The sequence below is a fragment of the Carcharodon carcharias genome, chromosome 14 (genome assembly GCF_017639515.1).
Source record: "Carcharodon carcharias isolate sCarCar2 chromosome 14, sCarCar2.pri, whole genome shotgun sequence".
In the NCBI taxonomy this organism is placed as follows: domain Eukaryota; kingdom Metazoa; phylum Chordata; class Chondrichthyes; order Lamniformes; family Lamnidae; genus Carcharodon; species Carcharodon carcharias.
The window spans coordinates 122,493,988-122,514,958 of NC_054480.1; the positions used below are offsets into that span (position 1 = coordinate 122,493,988).

General features: G+C 65.4%; 1 protein-coding gene across 2 annotated transcripts in view; it reads left to right on the forward strand.

The window, feature by feature from the left end:
- The first annotated feature begins 8,079 nt into the window (after positions 1-8,079).
- Positions 8,080-20,971, forward strand: part of klhl26 (kelch-like family member 26) — a 30,638-nt gene continuing 17,746 nt past the window's right edge. The window contains exons 1-2 of one of the 2 annotated variants that reach the window (XM_041203833.1): positions 8,080-8,135; positions 19,353-19,535. In XM_041203833.1, coding sequence (XP_041059767.1) covers positions 8,089-8,135; positions 19,353-19,535 — 230 coding nt within the window. In that variant the 5' untranslated portion in view covers positions 8,080-8,088. Of the gene's footprint in view, positions 8,136-19,352; positions 19,536-20,971 lie in introns of those variants that run through there. The other variant, XM_041203835.1, reaches the window with a different exon arrangement.

Below are 20,971 nucleotides of genomic sequence, written 5' to 3' on the forward strand. Positions count from 1 at the left end.
CTTTCTTGGTAACCTCCTCGAAAAACTCTACAAGGTTCGTTAAACACAACCTACCACGCACAATGCCATGCTGACTATCCTTAATCAGCCCTTGGCTGTCCAAATAATTGTATATCCGATCTCTCAGAACACCTTCCAATAATTTACCTACTACTGACGTCAGGCTCACTGGCCTGTAATTAACTGATTTGTTTTTGGAGTCTTTTTTAAACAACGGAACAATATGAGCTACCCTCCAATCCTCCAGCACCTCACCCCGTGGCTAAGGACATTTTAAATATTTCTGCCTGGGCCCCTACAATTTCTACACTAGTCTCCCTCAAGGTGCGAGGGAATATCATGTCAGGCCCAAGGGATTTATCTACCTTTATTCGCTGTAAGGTAGCAAGCACCTCCACCTCTTTAATCTCTATATGTTCCATGACACTACTGCTTGTTTGCCTTCCTTCCTTATACACTATGCCAGTTTCCTGAGTAAAAACTGATACAAAAAAACTGTTTAAGATCTCCCCCATCTCGTGAGGCTCCACACATAGACGACCACTCTGATCTTCAAGGGGAGCAATTATGTCCCTTACTATCCTTTTACTTTTAATATACTTGTAGAAACCCTTCGGGTTTACCTTCACTTTATCTGCCAAAGCAAACTCATGTCCTCTTTTTGCCTTCCTGAGTGAGAAGTTGTGAATGCTCCTCCCCTGGGTTTTGAATTTGAAATAAACTAATCTTCCGAGTTAATCATAATGCAAATTTGCTGCAGCTTATTAGTAATTGGATCACACAAACTGAGTGTTTGGGAAAACATGTAACTGCATACTTTAAAAATATTTCAAAACCTCTTTTGCTTACAGATAGGTGGTGAGAGGAAATAAGTACAGTTTGCCTGTCTCTCTCCCATCCATAACAGTAGCAATCTCTGGATTACCTCCAGTATCACGTGCTAATGATGTTAGAAATAGGAGGATAAAGCAGATACATGCATGGCTGGAAAGATGGTGCAGGGGGCAGGACTTTGGATTCCTGGGACATTGGGACTGGCTGTGGGGCAGATGGGATGTGTACAGGCCGGATGGATTGCACCTAAATAGAACTGGGACCACCCCATGCCCACGCAAAAGATGCAACACCTGCCCCTTCACTTCCTCTCTCCTCACTGTCCAAGGGCCCAAACACTCCTTTCAAGTGAAGCAGCATTTCACTTGCATTTCCCCCAACTTAGTCTACTGCCTTCGTTGCTCCCAATGTGGTCTCCTCTACATTGGAGAGACCAAACGTAAACTGGGCGACCGCTCTGCAGAACACCTGCGGTCTGTCCGCAAGAATGACCCAAACCTCCCTGTCGCTTCCCATTTTAACACTCCAGCCTGCTCTCTTGCCCACATGTCTGTCCTTGGCTTGCTGCATTGTTCCAGTGAAGCCCAACGCAAACTGGAGGAACAACACCTCATCTTCCGACTAGGCACTTTACAGCCTTCCGGACTGAATATTGAATTCAACAACTTTAGGTCTTGAGCTCCCTCCTCCATCCCCACCCCCTTTCTGTTTCCCCCTACCTTTTGTTTTTTTCCAATAAATTATATAGATTTTTCTTTTCCCACCTATTTCCATTATTTTTAAATATTTTTAAATCTTTTATGCTCCCCCCACCCCCACTAGAGTTATACCTTGAGTGCCCTACCACCCATTCTTAATTAGCACATTTGTTTAGATAATATCACCAACTTTAACACCTATGTGTTCTTTTGTACTATTGTCGTTGACATCTTTTGATGATCTGCTTCTATCACTGCTTGTTTGTCCCTACAACCACACCAACCCCCTCCACTTCTCTCTCTCTCTCCCCCCCCCACCCCACACACCTTAAACCAGCTTATATTTCAACTCTTTCTTGGACTCACTCAAGTTCTGTCGAAGGGTCATGAGGACTCGAAACGTCAACTCTTTTATTCTCCGCCGATGTTGCCAGATCTGCTGAGTTTTTCCAGGTAATTCTGTTTTCGCATCAGTGATGGAGTTGGCCATAGATCAGGAGTGTGAGTCTGAAGTGCAAACGGAAGAGAAATAAAAGGTTCTTTAAATAACTGAACAAGGGGTGCAGCCTACAACCCCCTATATATACGTGGTCCATGGGCTCCACAAGGCTGTAAAAGATGCAGGTACCTTGGGAGACTGTGAACTGACACATCCTGCGGTTGTATGGGACTGATGGGTGCAACAGCCTCCACCCCAGGTCCCCGATGGAAAGCGGGAGGACACCTCCGTAGAGGGCCCTCCAACAGGGACTTCGGCTGCCGGACAGCAACAAGGCACGCCAGGGCGTGTCCGGGCGCCGGGCGAGGGCAAGGAAATGAAGGATGTGCAGCAGCAGCCTGTACAGGAAACCCCTCCGCTCCGTGCTAAAGGCCACGGAGGGCATTTCCATGAGGTGACTCAGGTTGCGGGGCACCAGCTCCCGAGGGAGGGTTCGGGGCTTGGAGCCAGTGTGGAATTCCATCCAAATAGGGGTACACTCAGACGGAAGACCACCGCACACCTGGACCACCTCGAGGCCCAGTATGACATCAGGGCTGAGCACGACCGTCCTAAGGTCTTGGACGACATTGGCCACGTCTCGGACATCCATGGACGTGCAATGAACCAACTCCTGTGGAAGCATCCAGCCCACTCTGCCACCCAGCATGTCCCTGATCCTGGTCACCCTGGCAGACACACCCCTCCTCTCCACCAGCCACTGAAAAGGGCAGAGAGGCGGATTCCTGAGCAGCAACTCTCTGATGATAGCCACTACTTCTGAGGGGGGAGAGCTGTGTTTTGCGGCGATCATGTTCCAGACTTAGATCAGGTCCTGGTAAAAGACGGGCAATGCCTGCAAGGAACCACGAAGGCCCCTTCGGTCTACAAGCAGGAGCTGCACATCATAATTCAGGCCATGCACCTGGTGGAAGAAATTTGTCACCAGGGCACACCATCTCGGAGGGGGCTCGACAGGGGGGCTGCAGGGCCTGAAGGTGGAAAGTCGCCACCCGGGTACATAGGCACACCAGCGTCTGACCGCCCTCCCTAAGCGGGAGACTCAGAGTCTCAGCCGCGACCCAGTGCAGCCTTTTGTCCCAGAAGAAGTCAATGAGCATTCTCTGGATTTTTGTGACAAAGTCCAGGGGAGGGGTCAAAGTGACCAACCAGTACCACAACATGGCGGCAATCAGCTGGTTTACGACCAGCACCCAACCTTGGTAAGACAGCACTCGGAGCAGTCCTGTCCAGCGCCGCAGGAGAGTGGTGACTTTGGCCTCCAGCTACTGCCAGTTCGCCAGCCAGAAATCCTCAGCAAGGCTGGACCCCAAGATAAAGGAGGCTGGTCCTGCTCCAGGTGAAAGACCTCCTCGAGTAGGGGACCCATCTGCCGCTGACCAAACAGGAGTCCAGAACACATATCCCAGTTGATCCTGGCAGAGGGCACAGCAGAGTAGACCTCCTGGCACTCGCGCAGCATCTGCAGGTCAGCCGGGTTGGTGAACATAAGGAGCACGTCGTCAGCATAAGCTGAGAGGACCACCCCAATGCCCAGCCCGCGCAGAACCAATCCCGACAACATCCTCAGCAAGAGGTGCAATACGAGCTCCATATTCCACGCAGACATAATACAACTGGCCAGACAGGGGGCAGCCCTGACTCACCCCTCTCCCAAAGTGAAGGGGCGCCGTCAGGGACCCGTTAACCTTCACTAGGCATTCTGCGGCAGCGTATAGAAGCTGGATCCGGGCAACGAAATGCACCCCGAAACCCAATGCTCGCAGAGTCCCAAATAAATATTCGTGATCCACCCTGTCGAACACCTTCTCCTGGTCAAGAGACAGGAAGGTGCTCGACAGACCAGCCCTCTGGGAAAAGTGGGTAATGTCCTGGACCAGTTGGATGTTATTGAATGTAGTTCAGTCTGGGATGGTGTAGGACTGGTCAAGGTGGATCATGTGGTCCAGCACGGTGCCAAGGTGAGAAGACATGGCCCTGGCAAAGATCTTGTAATCGGTGCTGAGGAGGGAGACTGGGCGCCAGTTCTTAAGAGGCGGAGATCCTCCTTCTTAGGCAGCAGGGTGATCATGGCCCTGCACCACGAGAGGGTCATCCCCCCCGGTCGCAATATCTTCCCAGGACCCCTGCGGAGTTGTTCCCCAGGACGTCCCATAAGGCCCTGAAGAACTCCACGGTCAGCCCGTCCAGCCCCGGGGATTTGCCCCTGGAGAGGCTGTTGAGGGCGCTGATCAGTTCCCCTAGACTAATAGGGGAATCAAGCTTTCTGGCACCCTCCAGGCCGACCTGCGGCAGGTCGTCCCACAAAACTCTGTGAGTATCCTCACTGGATGGATCCAGAGAGAACAGGGCAGTGTAATAGTCTCGGGCAATGGCCCTGATGCCCCCCGGATCCGAGACAAGGGATCTATTGTCGGCCAGCAGTACGGGGGCTGGAGGAGGCGATGGAGGCCTTGCAGATGGAGGTCTCCCCAGCCCCAAGCCTATCCCAGAAGAGACGCCATCCCTTGGAGGGGGACGACCTTGCAATTTGTGGGATCCCATTGTGTCCCCTCCCTGGGTGTAAAGGTAGTGGCATCTCCGCCCTGTCAGCCCTCGCTTGGGCCTCTGGGGGGAGCCCAAATCCCTGACTCCTTGCCACGGTCCCCTGAACAGGGCCCCTCAGGAGTGGGTGAGGGTATTGTTGAGGCTGGCTGTGGTAGTCTTCATTGTCAGAAATATGTGCTACCATCACCCAGTGTAACTGCAGAAGAAGAGGATATTTTTAAGTCTCCCTCTCCTTCAGGAGCCCAGCGAGAAATGTGTGGACCCTCCGCCGGGCGTTCCGGTCCAACTCAGGGGCTGTTAGGACCTCCCAGGTGGATCAGGACACCAGCAGATACGAATGCCTCCGGTCCAAGGCCAACTGGACCGTGTCTCGGCGACCACGGTTGCTCACAAGAAAGTCCCAGAGCTCCCCAATGGGGTTGAGGGGGGAGTTGACAGTGGCCAACAAAGCACCTATCACCCCGCCTGGCTCCAACGACTCAAGGTCGCCGGTGGTGTTCGCTATCAAAACCCATCCTCTTCTGGGTCATCACCTCCAGCTGCCGACCCCACCCCCGCAGGGATTGATCCCGAGCCGCCAGCTGGCTCTCCCTCTGCCTCGATCCCACCCCTAGGATCAAGGCAGAGGGGTCCTCTCTGGTCCTCTCTCGAGTGTCTGGGTCAGAGGGTGGCAGCAGCTCAGAAACCCGCTCCACCTCAGGCACCTGGTTGCTAGGAGGATCCGGAAAAGGTTCCTGGCTCAAAACAGTAGAGCCCGGCTGAGATGGAGCAGGGAGGCCCTCCTCAGGCCTTCCACCCAATGTGCCAGCAATTGGGGAATCAGCGCAGTCCCCCAGTGGGCCGGACGGCATCCTGGGTGTATAGGGTGGGTCAGGGTGGGGCATCGCCTCAAGGGCAACACCCTCACCCACTCCTGAGGGGCCCTGCTCAGGGGACCATGGCAAGGAGTCAGGGATTTGGGCTCCCCCCGGAGGCCAGAGCGAGGGCTTACAGGGTGGAGATGCCACCACCTTTTCACCCAGGGAGGGAATACAATGGGTCCCACGAATCGCAAGGTCGTCCCCCTCCAAGGGATGGCGTCTCTTCTGGGGTAGGCTTGGGGCTGGGGAGACCCTCATCTGCAAGGCCTCCTCCAGCCCCCATATGCTTCATACCTGGCGTCGGAAGGAGTACACACAATGGAGGGCCGCATCCTGGAGGCCGATCAGGATCAGTTGACCCCTGACCTAACCTCCCCCAGTTGACGGAGGTGGGGGAGGAGGAGCTCACTGGGGACATTGGAAATTATTATCCCCTGGACAGTGGCCTCCCGGGGGTCCACCTCCAGAGACCTCCCACCCACAGTGAGCCCCTTTTCAAAGGCCGGGTGCACTGCCCAGTCCCGCCTCAGGAAAAAGACGGCTTTGCCGTACATCTTCGAGGCGGCAACTACGGCTGAGGGGCCGACGACCCCAGCCAAAGCCTTAACGCCTCGATCGTCATTTCGGGGTGGGTGTAGCTCTTAACCCCCAGGGTCTTAGTGAGGAGGTGGAAAGGTGACAGGGCCGTGGGAGCAGCTACACCCATAGGTGTTTTCTTTGGGGGTCCTGGCACCAGTGTCAGCATCGCTTCCACATTCGCCCGGGAAGGCCCGGCTTCAGGCGGCCCTGTCACAGCCAATAGGGGCTGAGCCACACCCACCCCGAGCTCCATATTCCACAATATCCTACCCCGAGGACAGGGGGGAAAAGAATGGTGTAACCTCCCCCTCCGGGATAGCAAAAACAGAGGGGAGAGGAGGGAGAGGGGGAAACGGATAGGGAGGCACAGGAGGGAAAGGGTAAAGTGTGCAGGGTGGGTGGGTGTCACTCGGTGGAGTGGAGTCGGGGGGGGCGGTGGGGGCCTCGCTGATCTTCCTGTAGGGGGAGGATGGTGTCTTCACTAGGCAGCGGGTACTGCCTGGTACACAAAAGTCAGCACCTATCCCTCTTCACCAGGCAGCACCAGCTACCTGGACTCAGACACAGACAGAGTGAGAGGGGTGCTGAGCAGGCAGCAAGGTCTTAAACACACACTCCCCTTCTCTCCAAGTCTCTGAAAATGTCTTTCCTCCCCCCACAAAGCACAAGGTTGTCTTCTGCCCCCACCAAACAATTGCCCAGACACCCACCTCAGGTGTTATTCAAGAAAAAGTCATTGCCTCCTGGCCTCCCTGTCCTGCAGCACCTCTCTCCTCTCTCTCTCTCTCTTCCAAGCCTTCAGGCTTCAGGCCTCAGGTCCCAGGCCCCTGCAGCCCCGGCAGCAACGCCAACAGTAAGGCGACAGAGCAGGTAAAGGGTACCGGGATCCCTCTGCGCTGATTGTGTCTGGAAAACACCGGGATCTGGACCCGGGAAGGCCGTGATTCAGGCCATGGAGCATCCCTGAGAGCAAGAAGGCAAAACGGCTTTGCTGAGAACCCCAGCCGCTCCCCTCCCGCCAGCGCCATCCCCATCCAATCTCCCCTCCCCCTCCCCTGGGAGTCACGGTTTAAAAGTGAGGGGTGGCTGGTTTCAGACAGATGAGAAGCATGCACAGGGTGGATACGGAGAAGCTGTTCCCCTCAGTTGAAGGGTCAGTCACAAGGGGACATAATTTCAAGGTGAGGGGCAGGAGGTTTAGGGGGGATGTGATGAAAAACTTTTTTACCCAGGGGGTGGTGACGGTCTGGAATGCGCTGCCTGGGAGGGTGGTGGAGGTGGGTTGTCTCACATCCTTCAAAAAGAACCCGGATGAGCACTTGGCACATCATAACATTCAAGGCTATGGGCCAAGTGCTGGTAAATGGGATTAGGTAGGTAGGTCAGGTGTTTCTCATGTGTCGGTACAGACTCAAAGGGCCGAAGGGCCTCTTCTGCACTGTGTGATCCTGTGATTCTTTGAGAAAAATCTCTGAGGGTCATGAGTTTCGGAATTCTCTTCCCCAAAAGGCGGTGGAAGCAGATTCTTTGAACATGTTTAAGGCAGAGCTCGATAGATTCTGTAGGCAAAGGGGTAATCGGTTACTGGGGTGGGTGGGAGGGTTACAGTCAGATCAACCACGATCTTATTGAAAGGTGGAGCAGGCTCGAAGGGCCGAGTGGACTACTCCAGTTCCTAATTTGCATGCAAATGTTTCTCTGGTCCCGCCCCTCTCTGCCCCCCGCCCACTAGCCCCGCCCCTCTCTTGCCCCGCCCCTATCTGCCCCTGCTCTCTGGCCCCGCCCCTCCCCGCCCCGCCCCGCTTACTGGCCCAACCCTGCCCTCCAGATCCGCCCATTCCTCTCCCTCGCACTGCCACCTCTCTGGTCCCGCCCCCACTCTGGCCCCGCCCATCGCTCCTGACTCTTCGCTGCACAGGCCGCTCCCCCGCTATGGCTCCGCCTCCTCTCTGGTTCCACTCGCATCGTTCCCGCCCCACTCACCGGCCAACCCACTTTCTGACCCGCCCCCACCCTCTCCGGTCCCGCCCCCTCTAGACCCGCCCCCACCTCTAGCCCCGCCCTGGGTAAAATGGCCGAGTCCGGCGGCGGTGAGTTTTCTCCGGAACGACGGAGCAGGTAAAGGGGACCGGGATCCCTCTGCGCTGGTCATTGCATTGGGAAGGCGGGAACTCAGGCCATGGAGCGTCCCTGAGAGCGGGAAGGCAAAACGGCTTTGCTGAGAAACCCAACCGCTCCCCTCCCACCGGCACCATCACCATCACCGTCCAGCCTCCCGCCCCCTCACATCCCCTCCCCCTCCCCCATCCTCCCCCTACCCCTCCCCCCATCCGCCCCCTACCCCTCCCCCCTCCCGCCCACACAACCCCACCCACACTCCCACTCAACACCACCATCTCCACTCCCCACATCCCCTCCCCCTCCGTCACACCACCCTCACGCCCCCAGCCCGCACCCTCACGCCCCCAGCCCGCACCCTCACGCCCCCACCCCGCACCCTCACGCCCCCAGCCCGCACCCTCACGCCCCCAGCCCGCACCCTCACAGCCCCCAGCCCCGCACCCTCACGCCCCCAGCCCCGCACCCTCACGCCCCAGCCCAGCACCCTCACGCCCCCAGCCCCGCACCCTCACGCCCCCACCCCGCACCCTCACGCCCCCACCCCCCGCACCCTCACGCCCCCACCCCGCACCCTCACGCCCCCAGCCCGCACCCTCACGCCCCCACCCGCACCCTCACGCCCCCACCCCGCACCCCACGGCCCGCGCACCCTCACGCCCCCAGCCCGCACCCTCACGCCCCCAGCCCGCTCCCTCACGCCCCAGCCCGCACCCCCTCACGCCCCAGCCGGACCCTCACGCCCCCAGCCCGCACCCTCACGCCCCACCCCGCACCCTCACGCCCCCACCCCGCACCCTCACGCCCCACCCTCCGCACCCTCACGCCCCCACCGCCGCACCCTCACGCCCCCAGCCCGCACCCTCACGCCCCACCCCCGCACCCTCACGCCCCCACCACCGCACTCTCACGCCGCACCCTCACGCCCCCACCCCGCACCCTCACACCCCCACCCCGCACCCTCACGCCTGCACCCTCACACCCCCACCCCGCACCCTCACGCCCCCACCCTGCACCCTCACGCCTGCACCCTCACACCCCCACCCCGCACCCTCACGCCCCCCACCCTGCACCCTCACGCCCTGCACACCCACACCCCCACCCCGCACCCTCAGCCCCCCACCCTGCACCCCTCAACGCCCGCACCCTCACACCCCCACCCCGCACCCTCACGCCCCCCCACCCGCACCCTCACCGCCCCCACCCCCGCACCCTCATAGCCCCCCACCCCCCGCACCCTCACGCCCCCACCCCGCACCCTCACGCCCCCACCCCGCACCCTCACGCCCCCACCCCGCACCCTCACGCCCCCACCCCGCACCCTCACGCCCCCACCCCGCACCCTCACGCCCCCACCCCGCACCCTCACGCCCCACCCCGCACCCTCACGCCCCCACCCCCGCACCCTCACGCCCCACCCCGCACCCTCACGCCCCCACCCCGCACCCTCACGCCCCCACCCCGCACCCTCACGCCCCCACCCCCGCACCCTCACGCCCCCACCCCGCACCCTCACGCCCCCACCCCCGCACCCTCACGCCCCCCACCCCGCACCCTCACGGCCCCCACCCCGCACCCTCAACCCCGCACCCTCCACGCCCCCACCCCGCACCCTCACCCCGCACCCTCACGCCCCCACCCCGCACCCTCACGCCCCCACCCCGCACCCTCATGCGCCCACCCTGCACCCTCACGCCTGCACCCTCAACCCCGCACCCTCACGCCCCCACCCTGCACCCTCACGCCCCCACCCTGCACCCTCACGCCCCCACCCCCCACCCTCACACCCCCACCCTCCACCCTCACGCCCCGACCCTCACGCCCCCACCCTGCACCCTCAACCCCGCACCCTCACGCCCCCACCCTGCACCCTCAACCCCGCACCCTCACGCCCCCACCCTGCACCCTCACGCCCCCACCCCGCACCCTCACGCCCCCACCCTGCACCCTCAACCCCGCGCCCTCACGCCCCCACCCTGCACCCTCACGCCCCCAGCCCTGCACCCTCACGCCCCCACCCCGCACCCTCACGCCCCCACCCCGCACCCTCACGCCCCCACCCCGCACCCTCACGCCCCCACCCCGCACCCTCACGCCCCCACCCCGCACCCTCACGCCCCCACCCCGCACCCTCACGCCCCCACCCCGGCACCCTCACGCCCCCACACCCCTCAACGCCCCCACCCTGCACCCTCACGCCCCCACCCTGGCACCCTCACGCCCTCACGCCCCCACCCGCACCCTCACGCCCCCACCCCGCACCCTCAACCCCGCCACCCTCACGCCCCCACCCTGGCACACCCTCAACCCCGCACCCCTCACGCCCCAACCCTGCACCCTCACGCCCCCACCCCGCACCCTCACGCCCCCCACCCTGCACCCTCAAACCCCGCGCCCTCACGCCTCCCACCCTGCACCCTCACGGCCCCCAGCCCGCACACCCCCCCCCACGTGACCCCCCCCCCCGCACCCTCATGCCCCCACCCCGCACCCTCACGCCCCCCACCCCCGCACCCTCACGCCCCCACCCCGACCCTCACGCCCCCCACCCCGCACCCTCACGCCCCCCACCCTCACGCCCCCACCCTGCACCCTCACGCCCCCCACCCCGCACCCTCACGCCCCCACGCCCCGCGCCCCCCACCCCCCCGCACCCTCACGCCCCCCACCCCGCACCCTCAACCCCGCACCCCTCACGCCCCCCACCCCGCACCCTCACGCCCCCACCCCGCACCCTCACGCCCCCACCCCGCACCCTCACGCCCCCACCCCGCACACCTCACCGCCCCCACCCCCGCACCCTCAACCCCGCACCCTCACGCCCCCCCCCCGCACCCTCACGCCCCCACCCCGCACCCTCACGCCCCCACCCTGCACCCTCACGCCTGCACCCTCAACCCCGCACCCTCACGCCCCCACCCCGCACCCTCACGCCCCCACCCTGCACCCTCACGCCCCCAAACCCCACCCTCACACCCCCACCCTCCACCCTCACGCCCCGACCCTCACGCCCCCACCCTGCACCCTCAACCCCGCACCCTCACGCCCCCACCCTGCACCCTCAACCCCGCGCCCTCACGCCCCCACCCTGCACCCTCACGCCCCCACCCTCACGCCCCCACCCCGCACCCACACGCCCCCACCCTCAACCCCGCACCCTCAACCCCACACCCTCAACCCCGCACCCTCAACCCCGCACCCTCAACCCCGCACCCTCAACCCCGCACCCTCAACCCCGCACCCTCAACCCCGCACCCTCACGCCCCCACCCTCACGCCCCCACCCTGCACCCTCAACCCCGCACCCTCACGCCCCCACCCTGCACCCTCAACCCCGCACCCTCACGCCCCCACCCCGCACCCTCACGCCCCCACCCTCACGGCCCTACCCCGCACCCACACGCCCCCACCCTCACGTCCACACCCTGCACCCTCAACCCCGCACCCTCACGCCCTCACCCCCCACCCTCACGCCCCCACCCCGCACCCTCACGCCCCCACCCTGCACCCTCACGCCCCCACCCTGCACCCTCATGCCCCCACCCTGCACCCTCAACCCCGCACCCTCACACTCCCACCCCGCACCCTCACGCCCACACCCTGCGCCCTCAAGCCCCCGCCCTCACGCCCCCACCCCACACACTCACGCCCCCCCGCGCCCTCACGCCCCCACCCCGTGCCCTCACACCCCTACCCTCACGCCCCCACACCACACACTCACGCCCCCACACCACACACTCACGCCCCCACCCCGCACCCTCACGCCCCACCTGCACCCTCATGCCCCCCCTGCACCCTCACACCCCCACCGTCACAACCCCTCACACCCCCACCCTCACGCCCCCACCCCGCACCTTAACGCCCCCAGTCTCACGCCCCCACCCCGCGCCCTCACGCCCCCACCCTCACGCCCCCACCCTGCGCCCTAACGCCCCCACCCTCATGCCCCCACCCCGCACCCTCACGCCCCACCTGCACCCTCATGCCCCCACCCTGCGCCCTCATGCCCCCGACCCCGCGCCCTCACGCCCCCACCCCGCGCCCTCACGCCCCCACCCTGCGCCCTCACACCCGCCCCGTACTCGCTCACCAACCTCACGCCCACCTCACCGAAACACCAACCTCACCCTCAAGCCCCCCCCACACCCTCACACCCCCACCCTCATATCACCAACCCTCACATCCCCCCCACCTCACACACCGCCACCCCCCCAACCCTCTCCACTCTCACGCCTCACACACCCCTCGCATCCCCCCCCCACACGCCCCTCGCACCCCCCCAAAATGCCCCTGGGATCCCCCCACACACGCCCCTCCCATCACCCCAACACACCCTCCCAACCCCCCCTGCACCCTCGTACCCCCCCCCCCCTGCACCCTTGTACCTTCACATCCCCCCCCTGCACCCTCACGCCCCCGGCACCCTCAGGCCCCCACCCTCCCCTGGCACGCTCAGGCCCCCACCCTCCCCTGGCACCCTCAGGCCCTCCCCGCACCCTCAGGCCCCGCTACTGCAGGCACTCACGCACTCCCCACACTGTCACACACCGCCCCCACACCCTCACATCCCACCCACACCCCCACACCCTCACCCCCACACCCTCACATCACCCACCCTCACAACCACCCCACTCCCCCTCCCCCACCACTCCCCCCCACTCCCCTCCATTCCCACTCCCCCTACACTCTTCCCATCCTCCCCTCCCCCCTATCTTCCGCCCACTCCCCCCTCCCGCCCTCCCAACCCCACCCACAATCCCCCCACACTTCACACCACCACCTCCACTCCCCAAAACTTCCCCCTGCACCCTCACACCCCCACCACGCAACCTCACACCCCTCCACCTCCGCACCCTCACACCCCCACCCCTGCACCCTCACTCCCCAGCCCGCACCCCTCACACCCCCACCCCGCACCCTCACTGCCCCCACCCCGCACCCTCACTGCCCCACCCCGCACCACTCACGCCCCCACCCCGGCACCTCACTCACGCCTCCGCCCACCCCGCACCCTCACGCCCCACACCTCCGCACAGCCCCTCAACGCCCCCAACGCCCCCTCGCACGCCCACGGCCCCCACCCCCGCACCCTCACGCCCCCACCCCGCACCCTCAACCCGCACCCTCACGCCCCCACCCGCACCCTCACACCCCCACCCCGCACCCTCACACCCCCACCCCGCACCCTCACGCCCCCACCCCGCACCCTCACGCCCCCACCCCGCACCCTCACGCCCCCACCCCGCACCCTCACGCCCCCACCCCGCACCCTCACGCCCCCACCCCGCAACCTCACGCCTCCCCCGCACCCTCACACCCCCACACCGCACCCTCACGCCCCCACCCCGCACCCTCACGCCTCCCCCGCACCCTCACACCCCCACCCCGCACCCTCACACCCCCCACCCCGCACCCTCACACCCCCACCCCGCACCCTCACGCCCCCACCCCGCAACCTCACGCCTCCCCCGCACCCTCACACCCCCACACCGCACCCTCACGCCCCCACCCCGCACCCTCACGCCTCCCCCGCACCCTCACACCCCCACCCCGCACCCTCACGCCCCCACCCCGCACCCTCACGCCTCCCCCGCACCCACACACCCCCACCCCGCACCCTCACGCCCCCACCCCGCACCCTCACGCCCCCACCCCGCACCCTCACACCCCCACCCTGCACCCTCACGCCCCCACCCCGCACCCTCACGCCCCCACCCCGCACCCTCACGCCCCCACCCCGCACCCTCACGCCCCCACCCCGCACCCTCACGCCCCCCACCCCGCACCCTCACGCCCCCCCCCCCCCCCCACACGCCCCCACCCCGCACCCTCACGCCCCCAGCCCGCACCCTCACGCCCCCACCCCGCACCCTCACGCCCCCACCCCGCACCCTCACACCCCCACCCCGCACCCTCACGCCCCCACCCCGCACCCTCACGCCCCCAGCCCGCACCCTCACACCCCCACCCCGCACCCTCACGCCCCCACCCCGCACCCTCAACCCCGCACCCTCACGCCCCCAGCCCGCACCCTCACGCCCCCAGCCCGCACCCTCACGCCCCCAGCCCGCACCCTCACGCCCCCACCCCGCACCCTCAACCCCGCACCCTCACGCCCCCAGCCCGCACCCTCACGCCCCCAGCCCGCACCCTCACGCCCCCACCCCGCACCCTCATACCCCCACCCTGCACCCTCACGCCCCCACCCCGCACCCTCACGCCCCCACCCCGCACCCTCACGCCCCCACCCCGCACCCTCACGCCCCCCCCGCACCCTCGCGTCACCCTCACGCCCCCACCCCGCACCCTCACGCCCCCACCCCGCACCCTCATACCCCCACCCTGCACCCTCACGCCCCCACCCCGCACCCTCACGCCCCCCCCGCACCCTCGCGTCACCCTCACGCCCCCCCCGCACCCTCGCGTCACCCTCACGCCCCCCCCGCACCCTCGCGTCACCCTCACGCCCTCCCCGCACCCTCACGCCCTCCCCGCACCCTCACGCCCTCCCCGCACCCTCACGCCCTCCCCGAACCTCACACCACCCTCACACCCCCCCCGCACCCTCACACCCCCCCCCGCACCCTCACATCCCACCCACACCCCCACACCCTCACCCCCACACCCTCACATCACCCACCCTCACAACCACCCCACTCCCCCTCCCCCTCCACTCCCCCCCATCCTCCCCTCCACTCCCACTCCCCCTACACTCTTCCCATCCTCCCCTCCCCCTATCTTCCGCCCACTCCCCCCTCCCGCCCTCCCAACACCACCCACAATCCCCCCACACTTCACACCACCACCTCCACTCCCCAAAACTCCCCCCCGCACCCCCACCCCGCACCCTCACACCCCCACCCCGCACCCTCACACCCCCACCCTGCACCCTCACACCCCCACCCCGCACCCTCACGCCCCCACCCCGCACCCTCACGCCCCCACCCCGCACCCTCACACCCCCACCCCGCACCCTCACACCCCCACCCCGCACCCTCACACCCCCACCCCGCGCCCTCAAGCCCCCACCCTCACGCCCCCACCCCGCGCCCTCACGCCCCCACCCCGCGCCCTCACGCCCCCACCCCGCGCCCTCACGCCCCCACCCCGCGCCCTCACGCCCCCCACCCCGCGCCCTCACGCCCCCCACCCCCGCGCCCTCACGCCCCACCCCGCACCCTCAACCCCGCACCCCTCACGCCCCCCAGCCCGCACCCTCACGCCCCCAGCCCGCACCCTCACGCCCCCACCCCGCACCCTCATACCCCACCCTGCACCCTCACGCCCCCACCCCCGCACCCTCACGCCCCCACCCCGCACCCTCACGCCCCCACCCTGCACCCTCACGCCCCCACCCCGCACCCTCACGCCCCCCCCGCACCCTCGCGTCACCCTCACGCCCCCACCCCGCACCCTCACGCCCCCCACCCCGCACCCTCATACCCCCACCCTGCACCTCACGCCCCCACCCCGCACCCTCACGCCCCCCCCGCACCCTCGGTCACCCTCACGCCCCCCCCGCACCCCTCGCGTCACCCTCACGCCCCCCCCGCACCCTCGCGTCACCCTCACGCCCTCCCCGCACCCTCACGCCCTCCCCGCACCCTCACGCCCTCCCCGCACCCTCACGCCCTCCCCGAACCTCACACCACCCTCACACCCCCCCCGCACCCTCACACCCCCCCCCCGCACCCTCACATCCCACCCACACCCCCACACCCTCACCCCCACACCCTCACATCACCCACCCTCACAACCACCCCACTCCCCCTCCCCCTCCACTCCCCCCCATCCTCCCCTCCACTCCCACTCCCCCTACACTCTTCCCCATCCTCCCCTCCCCCTATCTTCCGCCCACTCCCCCCTCCCGCCCTCCCAACACCACCCACAATCCCCCCACAATTCACACCACCACCTCCACTCCCCAAAACTCCCCCCCGCACCCCCACCCCGCACCCTCACACCCCCACCCCGCACCCTCACGCCCCCACCCCGCACCCTCACACCCCCCCACCCCCGCACCCTCACACCCCCACCCCGCGCCCTCACGCCCCCACCCCGCGCCCTCACGCCCCCACCCCGCGCCCTCACGCCCCCACCCCGCGCCCTCACGCCCCCACCCCGCGCCCTCACGCCCCCACCCCGCGCCCTCACGCCCCCACCCGCGCCCCTCACGCCCCCACCCCGCGCCCTCACGCCCCCACCCCGCACCCTCACGCCCCCACCCCGCACCCTCACGCCCCCCCCCGCACCCTCACGCCCCCCCCATGCCCTCACACCATCCTCACGCCCTCCCTGCACCCTCACGCCCTCCCCGCACCCTCACATCACCCTCACGCCCCCCCCGCACCCTCACGCCCCCCCTGCACCCTCACACCCCCCCGCACCCTCACATCACCCTTACGCCCTCCCCGCACCCTCACGCCTCCCCCGCACCCTCACGCCCCCCCCTGCACCCTCACACCACCCTCACTTCCCCCCGCACCCTCACACAACCCTCACGCCCTCCCCACACCCTCACGTCACCCTCATGCCCCCCCCGCACCCTCACGTCATCCCCCGCACCCTCATGCCCCCCCGCACCCTCATGCCCCCCCGCACCCTCATGCCCCCCCGCACCCTCACGCCCCCCCGCACCCTCACGCCCCCCCGCACCCTCACGCCCCCACCCCGCACCCTCACGCCCCCCCCACGCCCTCACACCATCCTCACGCCCTCCCTGCACCCTCACGCCCTCCCCGCACCCTCACATCACCCTCACGCCCCCCCCGCACCCTCACGCCCCCCCTGCACCCTCACACCCCCCCGCACCCTCACATCACCCTTACGCCCTCCCCGCACCCTCACGCCTCCCCCGCACCCTCACGCCCCCCCCTGCACCCTCACACCACCCTCACTTCCCCCCGCACCCTCACACAACCCTCACGCCCTCCCCACACCCTCACGTCACCCTCATGCCCCCCCCGCACCCTCACGTCATCCCCCGCACCCTCACGCCCCCCCCGCACCCTCACGCCCCCCCCGCACCCTCACGCCCCCCCCGCACCCTCACGCCCCCCCCCGCACCCTCACGCCCCCCCGCACCCTCACGCCCCCCCGCACCCTCACGCCCCCCCGCACCCTCACGCCCCCCCCGCACCCTCACGCCCCCCCCGCACCCTCACGCCCCCCCCCGCACCCTCACGCCCCCCCCGCACCCTCACGCCCCCCCCGCACCCTCACGCCCCCCCCGCACCCTCACGCCCCCCCCCGCACCCTCACGCCCCCCCGCACCCTCACGCCCCCCCCCGCACCCTCACGCCCCCCACCGCACCCTCACGCCCCCCCCCGCACCCTCACGCCCCCCCCCCCGCACCCTCACGCCACTCCCCGCACCCTCACGCCCCCCCCGGCACCCTCACGCCCCCCCCGCACCTTCACACCACCCTCACGCCCTCCCCGCACCCTCACGTCACCCTCACGCCCCCCCCCGCACCCTCATGTCACCCTCACGCCCCCCCCCGCACCCTCACGCCCCCCCCCGCACCCTCACACCCCCCCGCACCCTCACGTCACCCTCATGCCCCCCCCGCACCCTCACACCCCCCCCACACCCTCACGCACGCCCCCCGCACCCTCATGTCCCCCCGCACCCACACACCCTCCCCGCACCCTCACATCGCCCTCACGTCCCCACTCGCACCATCACGCACCCCCTCCCGCACCCTCACGCCCCCCCCGCACACTCTCGCTCTCAGCACACCCTCACACAATCCCCCACACCCTCAACCCACACCCTCACATCACCCACCCTCACATCCCTGCCACCTCACAACCCCCCCACTCCCCCTCCCCCTCCACTACCCCCATCCTCCCCTTCACTCCCCCTCCCCTCCACTCCCCCTCCCCCTGCACTCCTCCCATCCTCCCCTCCCCCTATCTTCCGACCACTCATCCGTCCCGCCCGCCCAACCCCACCCACACTCCCCCCACACCTCACACCACCACCTCCACTCCCCACATCTCCCCCTATCTCTCCTCCCCTACCATCACACCACACCCACTCTTTGCCCCCAACCCCTCCACTCCGCCCACCCTCACATCAACCTCACCCTCATGCCCCCTCTGCCCCCTCACGGCCCCCTCCGCCCACTCACGCCCCCCCCCCCCGCACCCTCACGACCGCCCCCGCACCCTCACAACTGCCCCCTCACGCGCCCCCCCGCACCCTCATGCCCCGCCCACCCCCTCGTGCACCCCCGCACCCTCTTACCCCCCCCCGCACCCTCTTACCCCCCCCCGCACCCTCGTACCCCCCCGCACCCTCGTACCCCCCCGCACCCACAAGCACCCTCACATCATCCACATGCCCACCCTCGCCCTCCCGCCGCTCCCGCTCTCTCTTTGCGCCGACCCCCACCCTGCCCTCGCCCCACCCTCGCCCTCCCGGCCCCCGCTCTGCTCTGGCACCCCTCTCGCACTTGCTATCTCGCCGCCCTAGCTCCTGCACCCTCACCTCGCCCTCGCCCCCTCCCTCCCTCTCCCACCCACACCACATTTCCTCCATCTCTCACGCACCCTCCTTCCCTGCTACCTTCCCACCCCTCCCCCTCCCCCTCATCCCTCCCCCTCATCCCTCCCCACCCCGCCCTCCCTCCCTCATGCCTCCCCACCCCGCCCTCCCTCATGCCTCCCCACCCCGCCCTCCCTCATGCCTCCCCACCCCGCCCTCCCTCATCCCTCCCACCCTCATCTCATCCCTCCCACCCTCATCCCACCCCTCCCTCGGGGGCTGGCACGGGGAGGGGGCGGGGTGGCCCCCGCCTTCGGCCGCCCCCTCCTTCGACCCCCCCTGCCCCTGCCTTCGGTGCCCCCCGCCTTCGGCCCCCCCCTGCCCCCGCCTTCGGCCCCCCTCCTCCTTCCTCCCGCCCTTCTCCCCCGCCTCTTTCTCCCCCCCCCCGCTGTCTACCACATACCCACGCTTGTCCCTTCCCTTCTCCCAGACACAACTGCCCCCCTGCCTCTCTCTTCCCCTCCCCACAGTCTACCTCGTACCTATGCTTGCCCCTTTCCCTCTCCCAGACACGACTGCCTCCCCCTGCGCCAACCACGCTCCCCCTTCCCTGTCCCTCTGCAAGCACACCCCAACTCGTCCAACCCCCTTGCCACCCTGTGCCCAGCTGCTGATCTATTTCATTACCATTTATTCTCTACCCACTTGCTCCTTTCATTTTCACAGCATGGCTGACAAGAGCACTGCACTGCGCCACACATTTTCTGCCCCCGGACACAGTGCCACCCTCCTTCGCGGCCTGGCGATGCTTCGGGCACGTGAGCAGCTATTGGATGTGGTGCTGATGGTGAACGCGGTGATATTTCGGGTACATCGGGCAGTGCTGGCTGCCTGCAGCGATTATTTCCGGTGAGTTGTCTACGTTGCCTTTAGCTGCAGTTTTTTTAATGTTTTTTTAACCAGCGGTTTAGCGCTGAACACCAAACAAGCCCGTTCACACCGGCATCTTTCTTTCTGAGCCGAACCTTGACCTGTGTCTAACCTTCAAGTCCCTAGGTGAAGATCAAGTTGTGCTGAGTCAATCCACCCATGAGAGATCAGGTCCCGCCTCTTGCGTCTGTGTGAAATAAATGCATGGTTTAAAGACTGGTGTGGTAGCAGTAGGTTCCAGTTCATGAGGCACTGGCACCAGTACTGGGGCAAGTGGGGGCTGTACCTTTAGGACAGTCTACACCTGAACCATGCTGGGACTTGTGTTCTGGTGAACCTCATAACTAATGAAGTAGAAAGGGTTTTAAACTAAATAACAGGGAAGGGATTAAATTTGGGAAGATGTAAATCAAAGAGTAGAGACAAGGCAAGAGAAAAAGGTACTGGTGTAGAAAATAATAAATAGATCCTGACAGGAAGGGATCAAGAGTACAAATCTAAGAGTAAATCAGCAGATAAGGCTAGAGGTTACAAAAATAATAAAAGGACAAAACTAAAGGCCCTGTATCTGAATGCGCGTAGCATTTGAAACAAAACAGATAACTGATAGCACAAATAGAAATAAATAACTACGATCGATAGACTTTACCGAGACTCTGGTTGGAGACAGAGTCACACCTAACACAAAGGAAGATGGTTGTGGTTGTTGGAGGTCAGTCGTCTCAGCTCCAGGATATCACTGCAGGAGTTCCTCAGGGTAGTGTCTTCGGCCTAACCATCTTCAGCTGCTTCATCGATGACCTTCCTTCCATCATAAGGTCAGAAGTGGAGATGTTCGCTGATGATTGCACAATGTTCAGGACCATTTGTGACTCCTCAAATACTGAAGCAGTCCATGTCCAAATGTAGCAAGACCTAGACAATATCCAGGCTTGGGCCGATAAGTGGCAAGTAACATTTGCGCCACACAAGTGTCAGGCAATGACCATCTCGAATAAGAGAGAATCCAGCCATCGCCCCTTGATGTTCAATGGCATTACCATCATAGAACCCCCCACCATCAATATCCTGGGGGCTAACAATGACTATAAATTGAACTGGACTAGCCATATAAATACTGTGGCTACAAGAGCTGGTCAGAGGCTAGGAATCCTGCAACGAGTAACTCACCTCCTGACTCCCCGAAGCCTGTCCACTATCTACAAGGCACAAGTCAGCAGTGTGATGGAATACTCTCCATTTGCCTGGATGAGTGCAGCTCCCACAACACTCAAGAAGCTTGACACCATCCAGGACAAAGCAGCTCGCTTGATTGGCACCCCATCCACAAACATTCATTCCCTCCACCACACAGTGGCAGCAGTGTATATCATCTACAAGATGCACTGCAGGAATTCACCATGGCTCCTTCGACA